The sequence below is a fragment of the Macadamia integrifolia genome, chromosome 14 (genome assembly GCF_013358625.1).
Source record: "Macadamia integrifolia cultivar HAES 741 chromosome 14, SCU_Mint_v3, whole genome shotgun sequence".
Classification (NCBI taxonomy): domain Eukaryota; kingdom Viridiplantae; phylum Streptophyta; class Magnoliopsida; order Proteales; family Proteaceae; genus Macadamia; species Macadamia integrifolia.
Genome location: NC_056570.1, coordinates 23,429,963 through 23,450,893, shown reverse-complemented (window position 1 = coordinate 23,450,893; position 20,931 = coordinate 23,429,963). Strand labels below are relative to the sequence as shown.

The following is a 20,931-nucleotide window of genomic DNA, read 5'->3' as shown; positions in this document are numbered from 1 at the left end:
TTTTTTTTTTTTTATTTCTTTCTTTTTCTAATAAGTTTAAATTCTCACTCTCTTCCATCTCTCACTTTCTTCTTAAAAAGGGGGAAAAAATCCCATTCCATAGGAAAGTTGTACATTCTCTCACATTTCTTATGGAATGTAGAGTTCTCCTATGGATTGGGAGTATTTATTTTTAGAAAACTCTACATTCTCTCCACCCATTCCACTTCTCTCATTCATCACTTTTAATTAATATAGAAATTATTCGATATAGTTTCTATTTTCAATCATCTTTCTATTTGATGGTTAATATTCCTTTTCTCTTTGTATTTCTCTGTTTACTTCTTTTTAAGTTTCAAATCGTAAAATTCTTTGATCATCTAAGGTTTACTTCTCTGTAAGAGTAGAGAGAAGCTTTAGATTGCAGCTCGAAGTGCTTCCTTCTGTTAATCTGATTTCATTGAAGTGCTTTGTCATGAGGTAATTCCTTTCCTCTCCACTCCTCTCTATATGAAATTTTTTGTCCTGCATGTTTGGTACTTTTGTAATAGGTGCAAAGCCATTCAATGAGCAAAGCTTAGATCACATTGGAGACACTCAAAATCCTTATGAGCAAGCAATATCTATCATTTGAAGAGCATTACGGTTATTTATTTATTTATTTATTTCTGTAAGGAGGGATGATTTGTTTTATCCAATTAAAGAGTTATTTATTTATTTATTTCTGTAAGGAGGGATGATATGTCTTATCCAATTAAAGAGGAGGAAGCGTTATAAAACACAGAATGATTAGAAAAAGGGGAGTAGGAAAAACTTGTAAGAAAAGCAAGCATAGAGCATAAACCATGTTGGGAGAAACAAACAGAGAAGAACTGTAGAAACAGATGCAACCAGAAATAGAAGCCTTAAGTCAAAGAAGTTCCTCATAAGAAATGAGATGAGTTTATTTAATAGAATGAAAAAAGAACAACTTCTTGTGTGGGAAGGATTTTATCCTTTACAAAACAAAATCCAATTAAGAATGAAAACTAATCTTACATATTACATCATATATATAACTGTGTAAATCCTAAAATAGAAACAAATTAAAATCTATCTGATAAAAATAGAAAATAATCTATAGTAGCTATAAGAGTCATCCACACATGGACTAAAGTTCATTGCAGATCGATGTCCTCCAAATCTGTTATGGACCAGAATCTTGCAAGAATCTTGCAACCATATGTGGCAGCTTTAGGTGAGACTGCATGGACCATATGTGGGTCCAGCTGGTAACAACCCATGGGCCTAAAGATGGCTGGTTGGGCTGAATCTGAGGGGCTGACTGCTACTGGCCTTTGATGGGACATGGGCTGCTATTACTGGCCTTCCTCTCCTGCCCTTTATGTGAACTACTTCAACTGGAGGCTTGAATTAGGTTGCAAAAGCATGCACATGCACAATATAGCAAAGGTGCATGCGGAATTATTCCCCAATTGGTTCACAAAGTGAAGGGGCAACCAGTGTAGGAGGATCCTGCTACTGCAGGGTCTAGGAGGGGCAAATTTATGTATGTGGTCTTACCCCTTGCTTTGCAGGAAAGGCTGTTTCCAAGTATAATAACATTGCGTCCAAATATTATTCATGCACAATTGTATGGCCAAATTAGCTTATGAACTACAATGGGTTTTTCTTTCAAACCTATTTTTTTCCCCGTGTAGTTAACATGCTATGCCAGAGTAGGGTTGAGGTGCATGGCAATATTTGATGGCTAGACAAGGGTCTCTACTGGGAAGTAAAAACATACAGGTTTATGTCATATATGACATCAGGTTTCACACTGTAGATCATAAATGAATCAGAAAATTGAGAATAATGGGGCCGTAGTGACGACACTGAGATAGAGCTTTGATAGTCATTGAGATAGATAACATGGTGAAGGAAATGTATCTAATTATAGTGTGTTGAAGGAAGTCAATTGAATTGAAATATTCTACAAATCTCTAAATGGTGTTATTTTGATACGATTGAGCTTATAATGACAAGGGATTAACAAGAATGACTTTGAGTTGACATTCATAACTTTTAATCATTTGATGTATACTGAGAATGAGCTTGATGGGTCATTTGTATTCCCTACACAAGCTAAGTAGATGTTTTATGTGCTAAACCCCCTTAAAGAAGATTAGCTTGTTGCTGTCAAGGTATCAGTAAGGGATAATTATATGATATGGAGGATGAGGTGCCAGAAGACAATGTCTAAACTTACAGATGTTACTTCATAACAGTCAAAATGGGGAAGCACAAGTTGTTGAAGGTGACGCCAAGCGATCAGGTAGCGTTCTTCTTTCCCAGTTAAAAATACTAAATTTTAAGTTTTTTGATGATGTACATTGGCATTTTGATTCAGATCCAAGTGCTATGAAGCGAGGTCGCACTAGAGGCCTAAGATAGCATCGGTGCCCCATGGTCAGTGCAAAAAAGTGGAGTTCAATGATCAAGGACGGTGCTGTAGTAAGGAAGCATCAGAGGTACTGACTTGGATGGGCATCATTGTTAGGAATTCTGTGGTCTTGTCATGTAATTATTCAGATTGGAGGAATGTACCAAGCATTTACAAGGAAAATGTTTGGCATGAAATGAAGGTTTTGATGATACTATATATAGCCAAGTATCATTTCTTTCAAAATCTCATTTGCTTGCCTTCTTAGAATGGACAAGACCCAAAAACAGGATATTGGCTTGTATGGCATTTATTTCTTTTACAAGTCGATTATTGATGTGATTAGAACTAAGAAATTATGATGCAAGAGAACTTGACACTAGGTATATGAAGTTGCCCAGGTCAATACCTAGATTTTTACAAAACTTGAAACAAATCTCATATTTCCACACGTAGTTAGCATGCCAAATCATCTATTCATGAAGATGAAAAAATGAGGTACTTGATACAAAAAGCATGCTAGAGTGGAGAGGAGGGATTGGTAATGCATGAAATGTGGAGTAAGATCCTAAATCTTGAACGAGTTTTTATGGCAATGGAACCTACTCTTTGGATCCAAACTTTATTTTTTTTTTCTTTGCTAACGATGAATATTCAAGCCTTTGGCCTCACTAGTCATGCAGGTTCATACTGACCAAACAGTCACATAGACAAGGTTATACCGGGGTTGAATGAGTATCATTTAACTTTCATTGAAAGCAATGAAGAGCACTAAACATCCCATGTGAGTGGCCCCAAAAAGGTAAGTGGAGTTGAATTCTAAACCACACGTTTCTTGAGACAAAGGTCTCTTGCCAACTTGGCTACTTCCTTGGGGTTGTTTGGATCAGAACTGGTTTGCTCAAAGTTTAAATGGAAAAACTTCCATCCAAGCAAAACCCAGAGCTTGAATTGTTAGGTCAATTAGGGCTCTATTTGGTTGCAAGGGAATTGCAAATATGTCCTTGGGGAGTGAATATATTTTAGGGAAAAAGAGGGCTGTTATGCCCAGACACAGGAAGGGCTAAATGGTGCCCCCCGGAAAACGAAAATTACCACCCCTTGTTCGATGCCCCCACATGTCCTCTGTTTAGGGGCCTTGCCAGCTTGGCAATGATCTCTCTTCCTATATTTTATAAGAAAATCATTTTTGGAATGATATCAGTGGAATTGTAAATATTTCTCTTCACTTCTCAAGTGTATGACTTATCTAATATGAAGCCTTCCCTTGGTTTTTTAAAACTAAAGATTCATAAATATATTTTGGTAAATAACATATAGTAAAAAGATTGGGTATATCTTCAGTATAAGGGGTGAAAGTTTGGTCCTGACAATCCAAATCCGTCCTAATCCGCCCTGAGTCCGAACAGGGCTTAGGCCAAGTTTTTTGACCTTGAGGGTGGGTTAGGGTTGAAAAACCCCAACCCTGGGTCTTGGTCGAGTCGAGTCGGGCCTACGTTGAGTTCTAGGCCTATCCCAACCCGACCCTGACTTTTATCCCTAAGGCCCTGATGATATGATATGTGATATATATATATATACATTGTATTATAATATACTATATTATAATGTTCCATGCACACAACACTCACATTTTCACTTTAAAAAACCCAATACATAACATATTATAAAGTATAAACTAATCACCCACATTTGATTTTAAAAAATCCATTGGAATGATGTCTCGGTATTATGTGTATGTTAAAAAAAATAGAAAAAGAATAGATGTAAGAACCCGACTCAACCCAACTCGGCCTGGCCCACCCTTAGGGGATGTTAGGGTTGAGTTTTTCCAAGCCCTGGCAGGGTTGGGCCGAGCAGAGAGTCGCACACGTAAAAAGGCTTAGGGGTTTGGTTAGGTAAATCTTTGGGATGACATTCTTTAGAATGATAATTCTTAATTTTTGGAGCTGTTTGGTTCCACTAGATTGACCCTCATAAGTGAGCACCCTATTTCCCATGAATGACCATATTACAAAGGATGTATTCTAAATCTGAATTTACCTCAACACTTAAACTCAGATTTGAGTAACCTTTTTACCACCTAATATAAAAACAGAAAGCGGAAAGAAGTTCTCTACGGTAGCCAATATCTCAACTCGCGAGAAACATGTATTAGCCTCAAGGTAGGGGTGTCAATTCCTAAACCGAACCAGTAAAATCAGTCGGACCAAACCGATAACAACATGGATCAAACTGAACCGAAGCCTTATTGGTTCGGTTCGGGTTGGAGTATTGCAACCCCAAAACCAAATCGAACCGCACTGAAAACTGGATGAACCAGAAACCAAACCGAAATCGGCTCAAAACCCAGACCGAAACTGAAACCAAACCGGTAAGAAATCGAAACACTCCAAAATTCATTAAAAAATCAAAATTGGCATAGTTTTGTATACATTTGTATGGAAAGTCGAATCCAAACTGGACCGAAAACCAAAACCAACCCGGTTACAAATCAATTTAAGAAACCGAAGACAAATCGAAACCAAATCGCAACGAAACCAAAAGCTAACCGAAACCGGAATTTCCTTATTTGTTCGGTTTCGGTTTCAGCTTTCCCACACCTAAACCGACTCAACCCGGATCGAAACTGAGCCGGACCGACTGATTGACACCCCTATCTCAAGGCAACCAAACGATTTTTCAGAAAGAAATATAATTCAGAAGAATATCTATCAAAAGATTAACATTCATATCCGATATATATACCATTTGATTTACCGAACCAAACACCCCCTTAAGCCTCGAAGGTGGAAGACTAGAAGTCGCCAATGGCAATGGGGGGTTATAGTGGGTATGAGCCCAACATATAAAAACATCTGTGCAATAGCCCACTTTTGCGACACTTGTCAAGCAATTCTGCTTTCCTCGTGAAGTTTCTTAAATTTGGGGTTTGCCGTTTTTTATTCACCCATGGTTTCCTTCACCGCGTAAACCGACCGTGAATCGATCTAATGATCTCAACAACTCTTCCAAGCACTTGAAGATTCCAATCGAACTGCTATTCGTATAGGGTCTACAACTCTATGGTGTTCCCTTTATACTCGTGCGCCTGAAGAAAGCTCAATCTCTCTTTCCCTTTCTGAATCCAATAAGTTAGTTTCGCTTCCGCTCGATCAGGCTCAAGCTCAAGTTCGGGGTTTATCAAAGCTGATTCGAGTCTTCTTAATTTTTAACCAAACCACTCTCTCTCTCTCTCTCTCTCTCTCTCTCTCTCTCCTGAAGGCTGTGTTTTTGGAATCGGGAGAAAAATGTCAGGGTACCCACATGGAACACCAGGTTACGGTTACGGAGCACCACCGCCGCAATCCTACGGATCACCACCGCCACAGTCCTACGGATCGTCTCCATACGGTGGGCCACCGACGGCACAGCCGTACGCTCCCTACGGTAGTGCTCCGTCGGCACCATACGAGAAGCCTCCCAAGGATAAGCCACATGGGAGCGGCGGTCCACCACCACAGCAACCTGGATACGGTCCACCACCACCACAGCAACCTGGATACGGTCCACCACCACCGCAGCAACCTGGTTACGGTCCACCACCACCGCAGCAGTCTGGATACCCTCCTCCTGCCGGGTACGGAAGCCCATTCGCTTCTCTGGTGCCTTCTTCGTTCCCACCGGGGACCGATCCAAACGTGGTGGCTTGTTTTCAAGCGGCCGATCAGGACGGTAGTGGATTCATAGATGATAAGGAGTTGCAGAGAGCCTTATCGTCTTACAACCAGAGCTTCAGCCTTAGAACTGTTCACCTTCTCATGTACCTCTTCACCGGTTCCAATAACCGTAAGATCGGTGAGTCAACTCGTTCGCCTCTTCTTTATTCCTTTCTTTCCATGCCCGAGAAACCGGAGTTTGCAGTTCACCTAAACCCGTTTCAGTTTCTTGAGCAATTCCGGCGACCATGGTGAATGACCAAAATGCCCCTTTAGCTGTAAACGTGAGAACCATGCGGTTTTTATTGGGACCCACTGTATGTATGACGTAGCCATGGCATACTGGCCGTTGATTATATTCTCCGCGTTTTTTTTGGGGATGGAAACAGTTTTCACGTTGTAAGAAACACCAGCCATATGCAGTGTTTAACATAGTGGGGTCCAGTTATTATAAGTTTTGCTGTGGTTGTGGAAACTGCTGGAATGGTTGTGCAGGTGGGACCCACTTTTTTGAATGTAACCTTGTTTTTTTTTTTTGAATTGCCACCAAGCAGGACCCAAGGAGTTCACAGCAGTGTTTTACAGTCTTCAGAACTGGAGGGTAAGTCCTCACTTTCCATAGCTAATTTTGCTTACATTTAGCCTCTAGTTTATGAGCATTATTAATGTTCTTTAAAATGAAATTAATAGTATGGATTTTGAAAATTCAGTCAATCTTTGAGAGGTTTGATCGAGATCACAGTGGAAAGATCGATGAATCGGAGCTTCGGGAAGCACTTCTCAGTCTGGGATTCTCCGTTTCTCCGGTCATCTTGGGTTTACTCGTCTCTAAATTCGACAAAAGTGGGGGTAAAAATAAGGCAATCGAATACGATAATTTCATCGAGTATGTCTATTCTATCTGTGTTTATTAATCATTCATTGTTCATACTTAATCTATAGGTTGATGTAGTACTTACTAATTTGTTTCTTTTTGGTTCCCCTTCCCTTGATTCATGAATGCAGGTGTTGCCTCACAGTTAAGGTAATTGCCATATTCTCAATAATCTTTAGCTGTTTATAAGTAAGGTTTAAAAGAACAGAATTAGCCAAAATATGCCCTATCCCTAGAATTCCATTATGGATAAACGATCTGATCCCGATTCTTAAAACACTGGTTGCAAGTTTTTAGTTTTTAAAGCCAGCATTTTGATAGTCTGTTTCCCAAGAAAACTAGAATCGGTCAAAACCCGACAAAAACAATGATCATATATGTATGAGATTAGTTAAGGTATTTGTTTTTCTGTAGTTAATGAGATATCTGTATTGCGTGGGTTGGGGTTTGTTTGCAGGGACTCACAGAGAAGTTCAAGGAGAAGGACACCATGTACTCAGGTTCAGCAACATTTACCTATGAGTCTTTCATGTTGACTGTGTTGCCTTTCCTTATTGCTTAGAAGAGTGAAGCCAATGGTGTGTATGTGGTTATTTTAGTTTGTGTTCTTCTCCACTATGTAAACAGGATTGTTATTTAGTTTCTCCTGCATACCTTCTATGGATTTGTAGATTCTATAGCGCTTCGAAATGAATTTATCTTCGGTTATATTTTGTTTAGAATTTGATAATTTGATAATGTAAGTTGATCATAGAGAAGGAGGAGTCGTTGCCGTCATCTGATCTTCATTTCCAAAAATAGATCTGCAACAATTCTCCCAAGTTAATTTTGTGATAGTTGTTGCAGAAAGTTGAGCATTTTTTGGTTAGCAAATCTTGAAAGGATGGTGTAAAGATGGATTTCTTTGTTTATTTTGAAAGTATTGAGGGGTTTGTGTTTGGTGAATTGTGGGTTGGCTAGGGGTTGTTTGATTTGATTTTTTTCAGTCTCTGTTACATATTTTAATAGTGTTGGAAAAGATTATTAATAATTGAATTCTTCCTGCAACCATGGGTTTGGCATCAAATGGTCAGAATTCAGAGTCATAAGTCCACATAAGGCAACCTTTAGTTGGAGCAGTTCAATGATGGGGTGGGTGGTAATGGGTCTCAAGTCTCAACCTGCTTTTTTTTTTTTTTTTGGGGGGGGTGGGGTGGTTGTTTCACTAGAGATGAACAAGAGGGGATAAGAGAAGCTGTACAAGGAATGCAATTCTTACCAATAGCATTTGTTTTTTTAAAGATGAAAACTAGAATAAGGGTCCGTGAGAGGCCTTGCAATGATCACCATGCCCCTCCTGTGGGTGTGCATCCGTGTGTGTGGGCGTAGGGGCTTCTTGTGAACAGAAACACTTGTCCTTGAATTATGAAGAAGGGTTGAGGCTACGATTGCAGGTGAGAGTCATTTCATTGGAAGGAAAGAGAAAGAATGAGGATTCATCGCAGCGATGGTTTCACCTAATGATTTATTCAAAACATGGAATTGGGATCGGATTGGAATCAGTCCCACAAAATCCTAGAATTGACTCTCAAATCTGAAAACTCAGGGATTCTAGCATCTTAGATTACAAATTGGCTGAAATCAGAAATCCATCGCAGTTGAAAACTCAAAGCAAGACTTAAAATATGGAAATCTAAAATTTCACTGTTTCTGAAAATTCAAAGATTTTCTAGTCCCAAAACTAGTTCTGGAAGTGTGAGTGTCTTCAATCATGGGAAGAGATCAGGATCTTCCTCTTCATTCACCTACTTATAGTGTAGAAACAGATTAAGTTCTTCAAGATTTATCCTTTACTCGGAAATTTATTTCTCCAGGATTTATAATACCTTAAACCTTCGTGAAGTCCCAGTTGAGTAGATGTAAGGGACCAGCTGCCATAAAGGAAGATCATATTAATATCTCCAAAATAATTCTAACTGAGTTGAAGTTTGTTCTTCAAACGATATCTCTGTGTTCTCATTAATTATAATTAGTTCCTCTACAATGTGTCTGAGAGAGAGAGAGAGGTCCATCTCACTACCTTTGCAAGGAAGGGGTCAGCTCTGCCATAACTGTAGATACTTGAATGAACCATCTGCAGTTCAAAGGGGTACCTACAAAAGGAGTAATAAGCTTTAACACCTTAGCTGTTACCTTGGCATTAGGCAGTTAATTAAGGTTTTATGGATTAAGCAATGACTTACTTTTTCTTTGTGCAAGGGGTCTGTTAGTAGCTAACAAGGGACCCACAGAGGGGGGAGATCGAATGAGAGCCCAAGAGGATCACCACATTTTTGGAAAGCAAGAAAGACATTAATAATTACTATTATGGCTAAGATGCTGTAAAGCGGTCTTGATTTATTGACCAAGTTCCTAAAACACTCTTCTAAGGTAGAAGTGCCAACCACTGGGGTAGCCATGAAAAGTTTAAAACCATATTCCATAAAAGGAGTGCACAAAAAAAGTGAGTGCCTTATACATTGATAGCCCCTGCATCCTCCTCCATGTAACCTGCGAAAACAGATTTATTTTTCTTGGAAAAATAGATTAGTGATCCCTTATAACACTCTTGGAAAGATTTTGAAGTATAAAATATCAAAGAATGGCTCAAAACAATCAATGAATGGATTTTTTGAACATGTTTGGCATACATGATAGAAACTCAGAGAGAGAAATGGAAATGGGAATTAAATCCTTGCATTTTTCCATTCCACAAATATTCCAATCTGTTGAGTTTGGCCCACTAATGTGGATCATTATCACTCCCTTTCAGGTAACCAAACGATGTGTAGTGGCCTGTTCTTTCATTGGGAAGCCATTTTGGGGGACGGGAAAATAGAAAAAGGGAAGAAAATGCAATGAGAAAAGAGAGAGGGAAAAAAAAAAAAAAAAATTACATGTAATTCTATGAATTGGGTAAATGGTTGTTCATTATATCTCTTTCGTTTCTTTGATCTTCTAGTTATATGGAGCATTCACCAGCCATTTAGAAAAGACAAAACTCCGTCGTAGAAAGACAAAACATGATTAAAAGGCTGGCACAAGCCTAAATCTTGAAATATATTACAGAATCTTGACCACTAATTGGATAAAAAAAATTTGAAAAATAATTTTAAATAATAATAATAATAATAATAATAATAATAATAATAATAATAATAATAATAATAATAATAATAATAATAATAATAATAATAATAATAATAATAATAATAATAATAATAATAATAATAATAATAATAATAATAATAATAATAATAATAATAATAATAATAATAGTAATATAAATGCATTTGTAAAATCTTTGCAAAATTGGCACTAAGCTTAGTATTCGATCCAATCACACTTATAGAGTGCGGAGGAGGAGGTCAGATCCTCTCTTGGACTATGACCTCCTGCAACAATCTCACACCATCTAAAGGATGTGGGGGCTCACACAAAATGGATGGTGTGAGATTGTTGTAAGAGGTCATGGTCCAGGAGAGGATCCGGTCTCCGGGAGAAGGGCATGGATTTGCAAGTCATCTCTGCTAATAAATGTATGGTAACATCTAAAGTGTTATCATTAGAAGCGGTTCAAATTGCCTTTAATGAGCTGGCCTAAATACAAACATGGTGATCACTATAACAGTTATCCTATGAGAAATCTCATTTTTCTCTTTTTGAATGGATAAAATCAAAATAAACATCAAAATAAAAAAGAAGAGTTCCTTAGCCATATTACAACGGAGAAGTAAATGAGTGAGAATCTCATCATGGAAACTGCAAAAGGAGCAAGATTCATCAATGTTGGAGTACAATCTAATCAAATCCATAATGTAAAAATGGCATAATCAATGTATGAGGCCCTACCATAGTGAGATTTAGGGAAAGTCATAATGTATGCAGTCTTAACCCCGCTTTGTGGAGAAGCTGTTTTAACTTGAAACCGCAACCATTAGGTTGCAATGGAACAACCTTTTCGTTACGCTGAGGTCCGCCCTCTAATACATAATATGTTTTTTAAGAAGTGAATCACTTAAATTTATTGAGTAAATAACATTTAAGTTATCTAAATCAATTTCATGAATAGAGTTAATAAGGTAATGGTCAATCGATAGGACTTATTCTTTTTCCTTGGGCACTATTTAAGTTTTACTCAGCCAATTGGCACTCATCAGTCATTGCCTATCAACCTGGCTGCATAGCGAGCAATAGGCAGGAAAGAAAGAACAATGGAAATTCTGCTTACTCAGTCCTAAATTTTTTTTATTAATTATAAGCAAACTTAATTTCTCCATTCAGTTTAAGTTTTCAAAATGAAACCTAATCCAACTTAAGATTGACCTATTCTTTTTGTTTTTTGATAAGATAACATTGACCTATTCACATATCAGATACGTGAAATAGTAGATAAACCCCAGCAGAAAAGATCCCAAGTTACAAACACCTCAGAAACCCCCCCCCCACCACCCCCACCCCCCACCCCAGCCCCACACCCCCCCCCCCCCCCCAAAAAAAAAAAATAAAAACTCTTATTCATGATGATAGGAAGAACCATAATTACTGAAGCTGTCACCGGAAGAAAGTCCATCTTGGATCATTAACTGCCACATCCATAAAGAAAACCAAAAATTGATAAAAGAGTGGGATGTAGTTGTTAGAGAAAGAAATAGTTATTCCAATAAGAATAACTTAAACAATGACTTTGAGACAACATAAGACCTTTTCAATGACTCCCCACCAATCCCAAAACAAAAAAAAAATCCTATAAGTAGGCACCAGTTCCAAGCTAAAGTTCTCAACCCTTCACCTATCAAGATAAAAGAATTACGAGGTGGTTTGTGTGAGAAAACTACCAAAAGATGGATCCCCACTTTCATATTGCTCTTGTCCTCTTTGTTTTGGCTACTCCGATTGCTTTTGCCTATGATAACAGTCCCCTGCAGGATACCTGTGTTGCTGTAAAGGACTCAAAATCTGCAGGTACATCCATTCCTAGTCCCATATGATGTATTAGTTTGTGTGTTTGTGTACATATCATCATGGGGCATAGCGTAGTTTTCCTTGATAATATGATTGTTTGATTGTTGGAGATACAATGTCTTGTATTATATCGTTTTGCATAAGTGGGTTGATTCTGAAGGGGCTGTTCGAGGTCTGAAGGAATCGGCGCACCTTATTCGTTTATCTTTGTTACTGAGGCCTCAGCGAGCTAGCGGGTTCATGGCGGCGGTTCAGGGCGATAGACACTCAGAATTTTTTTTTAAACTATATGGGCATTTCGATAAATTACCTATATATGTTTTGCTCTACATTTGTAGCGAGGGTTCTTTCTTTGTAAACAATAGGAGAGAGACGAAGGACAAGCGAGTATAACCATATTCTCCATTGATAGTGAGCTAGATCTCATCTTACCATTGACGTAAGAAATCTTGCTGAACCACGTAAATCTTTGTGTACGATTGTGTGATTAATTGTTTGCACATTCCATTATCTTCTGCATCTTTTTAGATACTTGTTCTCTACATTGACTAATGAAAAAATTCCGTTTCCCAGTGTTTGTGAATGGAAAATTCTGCAAGGACCCAAAGCTTGCCATAGCCAAGGATTTCCTCTTCAAAGGACTTGACAACTGTGGGAACACCTCGAACAAACTTGGGTCGAAAGTAACTCTGGTGACTGTGAATGAGCTACCTGGACTCAACACACTAGGCATAGCCATGGCTCGCATAGACTTTGCACCATATGGTCTCAATCCTCCACACATACACCCTCGTGGCACAGAGATACTAACAGTCTTGGAGGGTACCCTATATGTTGGCTTTGTAACCTCCAACCCTGATAATCGCCTTATCAGCAAAGTCCTTAATAAGGGAGATGTGTTTGTGTTCCCTAAAGGACTCATTCATTTCCAATATAATGAAGGAAAAACTAATGCTGTTGCCATTTCAGGTTTAAGTAGTCAGAACCCTGGTATCATCACAATCGCAAATTCTGTCTTTGGATCAAATCCTTCCATATCGGATGCTATTCTTGCCAAAGCCTTCCAACTTGACAAGAAAGTGGTTGATTATCTTCAAGCTCAATTCTAGATGACAACTATGAAGGTTGCTAGAAAAAAGAATAAATATATTTAATACCTATATCATATCTGGTATTTCCTATATATATGGAAAGAGCCTATTGGCATAAATAGGTTTTTATGTTTGTCTTAATAAAATGATTCTTTTTTTTTTGTATCTTGTTATTGTTAATAAAATTATTTGTTTGTATCTTGTGATTCTAAATAAAATGATTTGTTTTTATCTTGTGATTCCTCTCTCTCTCTCTCTCTCTTCTCTTCTCTTCTTGTTCATCTTTTGGCTCCGATCATCAGATCTCCTGAAATAGGGAAAATATCTTAAAAACCTATAAATAAATTATTATATTAAAAAAAGATATTATATAATTTTCATATCTGCTAGATTCGGTAAAGCAAAATTATATATGATGTTAAGCTCTTTCTAAGGAAAAATATTTTTAAAATATTTAAAGGGACATAAGTATCCTTGAAAATTACCATTTAAAGGGCTATAATGCTTTTTTGTTTTCTTAAAATATTTTTATGAAATGCTATTGTCAAAATTTAAGGGAGAAAGATGCAGCTTGGTTGCTTAGCTCCTGTGCATGGCTGGTCACATAGCTTTTGCACTCAGACACATGAGTGTGCAAAATTACCATCCCATATATCCCCTGTGAAATAAAAAATCTCATTCATGTATATCCATGCACTCTCATTGGTCTCCGCACTGATGCAGGAGCTATACGATCAGACAATAATATTTACCTTAAATGTAAATAAAAATCTCATTTTAAGTTTACTTTAGGATATTTTGGTCAATTTATATGCTGAAATGGCCAAAATTCTCTAACAAAAAGGAAAGAGATGGGATTTTGACTTCAACGCTTTGTTGGATGTACAAATAAACACGTGATTTAGAGGTTTTCCAAAAAAAAAAAAAAAAAAAAAAAAAAAAAAAAAAAAGAAAGAAGAAGAGATCAGATGTTGAATATAAACTTGTTGAAAATATGAAAATTATAGTAGACTAAAGCTGGAAGTCAAAGTCTATATTTTTTCTTTCTTCTTGATATTTTAATAGATTTAGAAACAATATTGGAATATGAAGTAGGTAGCATGTTTTTTCTAATGGCATACTCGTATGGATTATATATATGAACATTGTTAGAACAAGTACCAAAGAAAACGAAAATAACGAACAGATTCACACAAGATGACATAGATTTAATGAGGTTCACACACCAATGTGATGTACTACATTCTCGGTCGAAGAAGAAGATGATTCACTAGGTTGAAAGAAAAATTCAATAGAGATCTTTCAAGAGCTCCCAAACTCGCAGAAAAAAACTCTCATCCAGAAACCCTAAAATGAAAAAACCCCAAATCTAACATTATTTCTCAATAAGACGATAATAAAAATGTATATTTCTCCAAGTATGGTTGATCCATCGGATCACGGCCAATCAAGTTATATGAGATATAAAAAAATCCATCAAACTCAAAGCAAGAGTCCTAGAATTTGGATATCTAAATTCTCATTTTTTCTAAAAACTCAATGTTGTTCAGTCCAAGTAGTTCCCTAGCTAAGTGTGAATATCTACAGTACTGGGAAGAGAACATCAAGATCTTCTTTTACATCTTCATTAACATTTACTTAGATACTATGACAGAAACTGACATTAAGTTCTTCAGGGTTTGAAAGTTGTTGGAGTAAGCCCCCTTCAGGTATATTGTTGGAATTTAAGTTTCAAACTATGGTCAAATTTGTCTTTTCAAATGGTCATTTTGAAATTTAACTTTTAGTCTTTTGTAACAAAAGGTCTTCTTTTAAATTTCAGCTTTCCCTTCCAAAAGTGCTTTTTCCATTTTCTCTTTAGTACTTGTGAAGTAGAAAGGAGCTACAATTTCTCACAAAGTTTAGTCCTACATTGGTTAGAGATGAAAGAAAACTTGGACATATATATAGGAATGTTTGTTAAGGGTGCAAGCATAAGGAAGAGGCACTCTCCCTTGTCATGTGTGTGTGGGGGTTCCTCGGGTGCTTTTGAATCGTGTGCGCGAGGGCCGACCAGAGAAAAGCCGAGGTGTGGGTGGTTCAAAGAACCTACTTTTTGCTACATGCAATTTTTGGCTTGGCTCCTCACTTTTCCTTAAAGGATACGTACATATTAATGTATAATGTACATACGTATGTACATGCACCTGTACGTAGAATCATGTAGCCTTCCCATACAAAGAGACACATGTATACCTATGGGTACCTGTACAGGTTTACCCATTCGTATACAAAGGCCTACATTCAGTATATACAAATATTCTGTCTGTATTCGGGTACTGGAATACTATGAAAGTTTTTACTCTGTGTTTACTGCAAGTGCTTCTGTTCTCTGTTACTGTTTTTAATTTGAATTTCTAGTATTACCTTTGGACATACCTGTGAGAATTGCTTATTGGAGTGCACCTTAAGCAATTGGAGAGTTGCTTTATCTTGGGATGAGAACGTAGGGTCAACCTGGTTGCATACAAATATACTGGGTGTTCAAATACCTTAAAGTGAATATACATACTATACGACTCAACTCTACTTAAGACAGACGATTTCTGCTACTGTTTCAAAAGGATTGGTTGAATAGATAAGTCAAATTTTACTTGTATTTATATTTTCATTAATATAATAGTTTCTTAATTAGTTTGTCAGGTCCGGATAAGACAAAAATTAACTTCAAAAAATGCTAGCCGTCTAAAACTCTGTAGTGGCATTGGCATTTCTCATTGACCCTCAAATTGGGCTTTTCAATCACTTTCATGTATTATAAAGTTGAGTAAGACTGTACATGTTGAACTTAAATTATTTATATATATATATATATATGATGATCTCCATCATATCGCACGCATTCCAAAGATGGTGTCCACATCCCATGGATAATGTGAGATGGGGATGGAAAGGTTATCCGCAAGGCCGCAAAGGAGAGGATACAGACTTAACAAACAATCCACAGTTTTAGGTCATTCAAATTCTCCCAGGCAAAATCCGACAATAATTGAGAGTTTTTGATGGCCAAGTAATGGTCTCCTTACAATGGCTAGAATTTTTTATTATATTTTTTCTGTTCATAAAAAAATAAAAAAAACTCTTATACGTCTAAGCATAGATAATACCTCATGGTCAAAGAACCTATTCCCCAATCTTAAATATCTTGTTTTCTAATCCGTAGTTTGGGGAAGCTGTTAGACATCAGAGTCCGCCCGTCGGAAACCAGTCTTCCATTTATTTGATGTTTTATTAAACAATGAATAATGTTATTAGCTGCTGCTGATAACCATGCTGCGTACACAAAATTTTTTTTTTTTAATTAAAACTCAAAATATTTGTATGAGAAGTGGGCTATAAGGGTCCCACCTTATACCTTACGGATATGTTTTTAGGCCATAGATTTTATTCATCCAATTCCTGCTTTGAGAAGGATGATTGATCCCGATTTGCTCGTAACATTCTTAAAATTCCCATAATGCCCTCCAATTTATATACAAAATACATACCCATTACAATGTCATGTATGACAATTGAGTGGCAATTTGGTCCATAAGGCTCTACACTTTGTGAATGTTGCAAAATCTACAAATTCATTTTTTCCCTTTCAAACAACAACAACAACAACAACAACAACCATAACCTTATCCTAACTTGATGGGGTCGGCTACATGGATCCAATAAGGTCTAAGATAATAGTAAACATGAGAATAAATGTTCTCAAAAGAGGTAAAAGGAGGTAGAAAAAGGCTACCAAACACTTGATTCGTATTTTTCAGTTTGTATTTCATTAATTTCATTTTAATAATATGAATTTGTTGACTTCTAGCAAAAAGAATTATCAAACACTGAGTGTTTGATGAGATCGAAAAATCAAAAAACACAAATTTATGAAATTTAGATTTTATTTATGCCAGTAATTATGCTAGCTATTTTCCATGCATGCAAACATAAATTGCAAGCTCTCCCTCATCCTTATTTATTTATTTCCTTCATTTAGGTTATATAACTCCCAAGCTAATTAGAATCTTCAATCACCCATGGAGTATATAACAAAACAGTCCTATTGTTTAGCTGTTGAATAGGCCTTGCATTTGCTTCATATCCCTACAACAGAAGGTAGTAAACAAATTAATATTCCATCAAAACCTAATGCAATAGGAAACAACTAAGATGACATTAAGGAATAGGTCAGTAGTAAAAGCCCATTTGATCTAATTCATTTCCTTATTGTCCATGTAGTTGAGGCTCAAGCAGTTGTCGCTAATGAAAATAAAAGAATGACTTACTGGTTCAACAGCTTTCCTTAATGCCCTCATTTGTGCCCTTGAGACCACTCCAGCCTACAAAAATGTTATTTTAGTGGGGTTATGATACAGAAGAGACATTGGTGGAGTAAATGAAAAATGTTTTAAGCCACCAACCTCCTTAATTATGGTCCAAGTAACACCCTCTGTGCATCGAGGTGTAGTAAGAGAGCCCATGTATCTGTAATATCCTTTGCTTGGAAAATTTATCTCTCTAGGATTGATAATACCTACATCCTTCCCTGTAGTCCCAACTGAGTTGAGGTAAGGGACCAGCTGCCATACAGGAGACCACATTATTATCTACAAGAGAGAGAGAGAGAGAGAGAGAGAGAGAGAGAGGATCCCCCCATCTCACTACCTTAGCAAGGAAGGGATCAGGTCTGCCATATCTGTAGACGATTCCAACGACGGCTACCTTTCCATCACTACTTGAATGAACCATATGCAATTCCAAGAGGTACCTGCAAAAGGAGTTATAAGTAAACATGTTAGATGTTACCTAGGGGGACTAGGCAGGTAAGATTTTATGGACTAAGCAATGACTTTACATTGCTAATGTTATGAATACAAAATGAGAAGTTTAAAACCTTAATCCTGTAAAGGTGTGATCAGAAGGTGAATGCCAATGACATGATTTTAGGCTATAGTCAGTTCCTTCGTTTAAAACCTTAATCCTGTAAAGGTGTGCTCAGAAGGTGAATGCCAATGACATGATTTTAGGCTATAGTCAGTTCCTTCTATATTGATAACCCCTGCATCCTCCATCCATGTAACCTACAAAAACAGGTTTAAGTTCTTAGAAAAACAGATCAAGTGATCCCTGATGACACTCTTGGAAAGATTATTTTGAAGTATAAACTATCAAACAATGGATGTAATGGAGCATGCTTGGCATACATGATGGTAATCACAAAGAGAAATGGAAATGGAAATTAAATCATTAGATGATAACTTACATCAATATCATGTCCCCTATTTTTCAATGCTGCAGGGGCTGGTTTATGATCCCTCACTAACTTCCCCAAGCCGGATGAAACTTGCACTCTTGTCCAAAGAATTTCAATAGGAGATTTCATTTTTCCATCACCACAAACCTTCCAATCTGGGTTGATTTTAGCCCTCTGATCTGGACCATTGTCACTCCCTTCTAGGTAACCAAACTGTGTATTTTTGCCTGTTCTTTCAGTAGCGAAAAAAGAATAAGAGAAGAAATGCAATGAGGAAAGTAAGGGAAAAAAATGCACATGTAATTCTATGAACTAAGCAAATGGTGGTTCAATAAATCTCTTTTCCTTCTTTGATTTTGAATTTGATTTTTTTGAGATAGTTTTCCTTCATCATGCGTGAAAGGTAAAGCACAGCCATCAATGGCCATAGATGTCTTCTCCCCCTTTTTACGAATATTAAAATATATCCCCACTGTTGCGCTATCCTCTATGGACACCATCAGAACCCATCGGTCAAGGGATTGGTGTGGCAAAACTCGGTCCTTTCCTTCTTTTATTTTTTTGGCCGGGGTGGGGGTGGTTAATCTCCATGGTTATATGGAGCATTCACCATTGGCATAGAAAAGATGGAACACCATTATGATGTTGGCATGAGGTTGATGTAAGGCTGAAATCTTGATTACCTAGAATACCTTCCATTAGACAAAGGTACTGCAGTTCTAATCCCTGTTAGTTAAAACGCGTTTAAAACGCGGTTGTAGTTTTTTCTGTTTAAAACGTGTTTTCTCGTATGCTATTATACAATATGGAAAAAAACAGAAACGGCAAAAGAATCCATTTTAAATAGCCGTTTTAAATGCGTATCCGTTTTTTAAGGGTAAAATAAGAATTTTATTAAAAAAAAAAAAACCATTAGTAAAAGTGCAGAGTGAAGACAATTTGATACTTGGATTTTGGTTTTTAACTTCCATACTATCTATAGGAAAAAAATCTTATCTTCTTATAACCCATTGAGTAAGGAGAAGCTAAAGCTAGCAACATCTCATCTTCTTGTAGCCCATTGGACTATTTTATCTTGGGACTCCCAGAGCTTTTGGAACATTAGATGCATGTATACAGATAATAATCTCTCAAATTGAATGAGTATACTGCCATTTTTTTGGTTTCGTTTTTCTGAAAACTACACGTTTAATACTCGTACCATTCATTTTCATCCTTTTGCCATTCCCTTTTTTTTTACCATACCGTTCATCATTTTTATCTGTTTAAAATCTGTACCATACGTTTCTGTTTTTTTGCCGTTCCTGTTTTAACTAACAGTGGTTATAATTATGGCAAAACCATTAAGCCAATTATTCACCCTTTTTTATAATAATTTATCTAATTACTTTTCCTAATTAATGGTGATCTCCTAGAAAAACATTCTCAAAGGATTGAAAACCTAGATACCTAATTCACATTTGAGTATATTTTGGAAAAGTAGTGTTTAGATTATCTTTAAGCATCAATAGCAGAATATTAGATAGAAATATGACATAAAATGCTGGAATCACAAACGGCTTTCTTCTAAATATGATAAGAAAATGATGAGAAACATTTGGAAAATGGAAAACTAATTCAGAGGAAGCACATCTCTTAGACATGGAAGGAAGCTCTGAACTCTCCTAAAAAAATTGGACTTCATTGTATACAATTTGGACTTATCTAGGCACAAACATGCCCTCAGTCCAAACTCCAAATTGAGAAACATGGCCTACATACCCACTTATATCCCTGAAGAAGCATTAAACACTTTAGAGATAGGCAGACTAAAACCCAATAATGATCAAAAGATATTACAGAATAAGAGTAGTAATCTAGGGTATTTCCGAGGAAATGTAATATAGCCATTTCACCTTGAGCACTGCAGAAGGGAAGAAGTGATGAAAGAAGAGTGGCGAGGAGAATAAGGATATTGCTGGCTTTGTCAAACATGTGCTTGTCTTTGAGTCTCAATCCTCTGCCTTCCATTTTAGATGTGTGTTAGATGGAACAAGCAAAAGCCTTCAAATTTATAGAAGTGTTAATGATTAGGTATCTCTTGTGGAATCACTGATCATTTCAGTACTTATACTGATTTGTATTCACATGTCATGCTATGAGGGTTGTACATTCACATGTTTAAATCCTCTCCTCCCTGGTGAAGGCTTGGTGGGACCAATCACCTACTACCAGTTGAGGCCCTTACTGGTTGTACTCATGTGTCTTGGGTTCACATGGTTTGCTATTAGGTATGTGCACAGATGCTCAGCGGTTGGATTCCAAAACTGATGGATGACAGTTTAGTAACATCAATAACCTTATCTCTATATTGGGTGGAGAAGCTTGCATGATCAGATTCTATTCAGAGTGAAAATGGTATCATTTCATTCCACCTAGTTTACAAATATGGCATTACTGGTGATAGGAATCCTCAGACACCCCATAGCCCTCAAGCAAATTCTTTCTTTATTGAAATTAATCTTATTCATAATTTTTTTTTATGGTGAAAGAAGGATTTTTTAATTTATCTTATTTGTTTCATTTTTCCCTTATCTTATATTAATAACTCAGTCAAAATGCAATTCTTT

The 20,931-nt window shown here is 36.9% G+C and overlaps 3 protein-coding genes and 1 long non-coding RNA gene across 7 annotated transcripts in view; 3 read left to right on the top strand and 1 right to left on the bottom strand.

The window, feature by feature from the left end:
• The window catches only part of LOC122060399, a 10,302-nt gene extending 7,515 nt beyond the window's left edge, over positions 1-2,787 (top strand). For 2 of the 4 annotated variants that reach the window (XR_006134391.1, XR_006134390.1), the window contains exon 2: positions 2,170-2,787. This is a non-coding gene — a long non-coding RNA (uncharacterized LOC122060399). Of the gene's footprint in view, positions 1-2,162 lie in introns of all 4 variants that reach the window. The other 2 variants (XR_006134392.1, XR_006134389.1) reach the window with 1 other exon arrangement.
• A 2,720-nt stretch (positions 2,788-5,507) lies between these two features.
• Positions 5,508-7,681, top strand: LOC122060489 (calcium-binding protein CBP-like). The gene is made up of 5 exons (XM_042623585.1): positions 5,508-6,238; positions 6,654-6,700; positions 6,810-6,985; positions 7,105-7,123; positions 7,431-7,681. Exons 1-5 carry the CDS (start codon positions 5,692-5,694, stop codon positions 7,533-7,535), a joined length of 894 nt encoding a protein of 297 aa, XP_042479519.1. The 5' UTR covers positions 5,508-5,691; the 3' UTR covers positions 7,536-7,681.
• A 4,154-nt stretch (positions 7,682-11,835) lies between these two features.
• On the top strand, positions 11,836-13,081 carry LOC122060739 (putative germin-like protein 2-1). The gene is made up of 2 exons (XM_042623843.1): positions 11,836-11,956; positions 12,530-13,081. Exons 1-2 carry the CDS (start codon positions 11,836-11,838, stop codon positions 13,063-13,065), a joined length of 657 nt encoding a protein of 218 aa, XP_042479777.1. The 3' UTR covers positions 13,066-13,081.
• A 3,916-nt stretch (positions 13,082-16,997) lies between these two features.
• LOC122060738 (alpha carbonic anhydrase 4-like) lies at positions 16,998-20,332 on the bottom strand. The gene is made up of 7 exons (XM_042623842.1): positions 20,218-20,332; positions 18,332-18,549; positions 18,043-18,149; positions 17,734-17,836; positions 17,490-17,648; positions 17,355-17,408; positions 16,998-17,172 (listed from the first exon to the last, which is right to left on the bottom strand). Exons 1-7 carry the CDS (start codon positions 20,330-20,332, stop codon positions 17,083-17,085), a joined length of 846 nt encoding a protein of 281 aa, XP_042479776.1. The 3' UTR covers positions 16,998-17,082.
• Between the last annotated feature and the right edge of the window lie 599 nt (positions 20,333-20,931).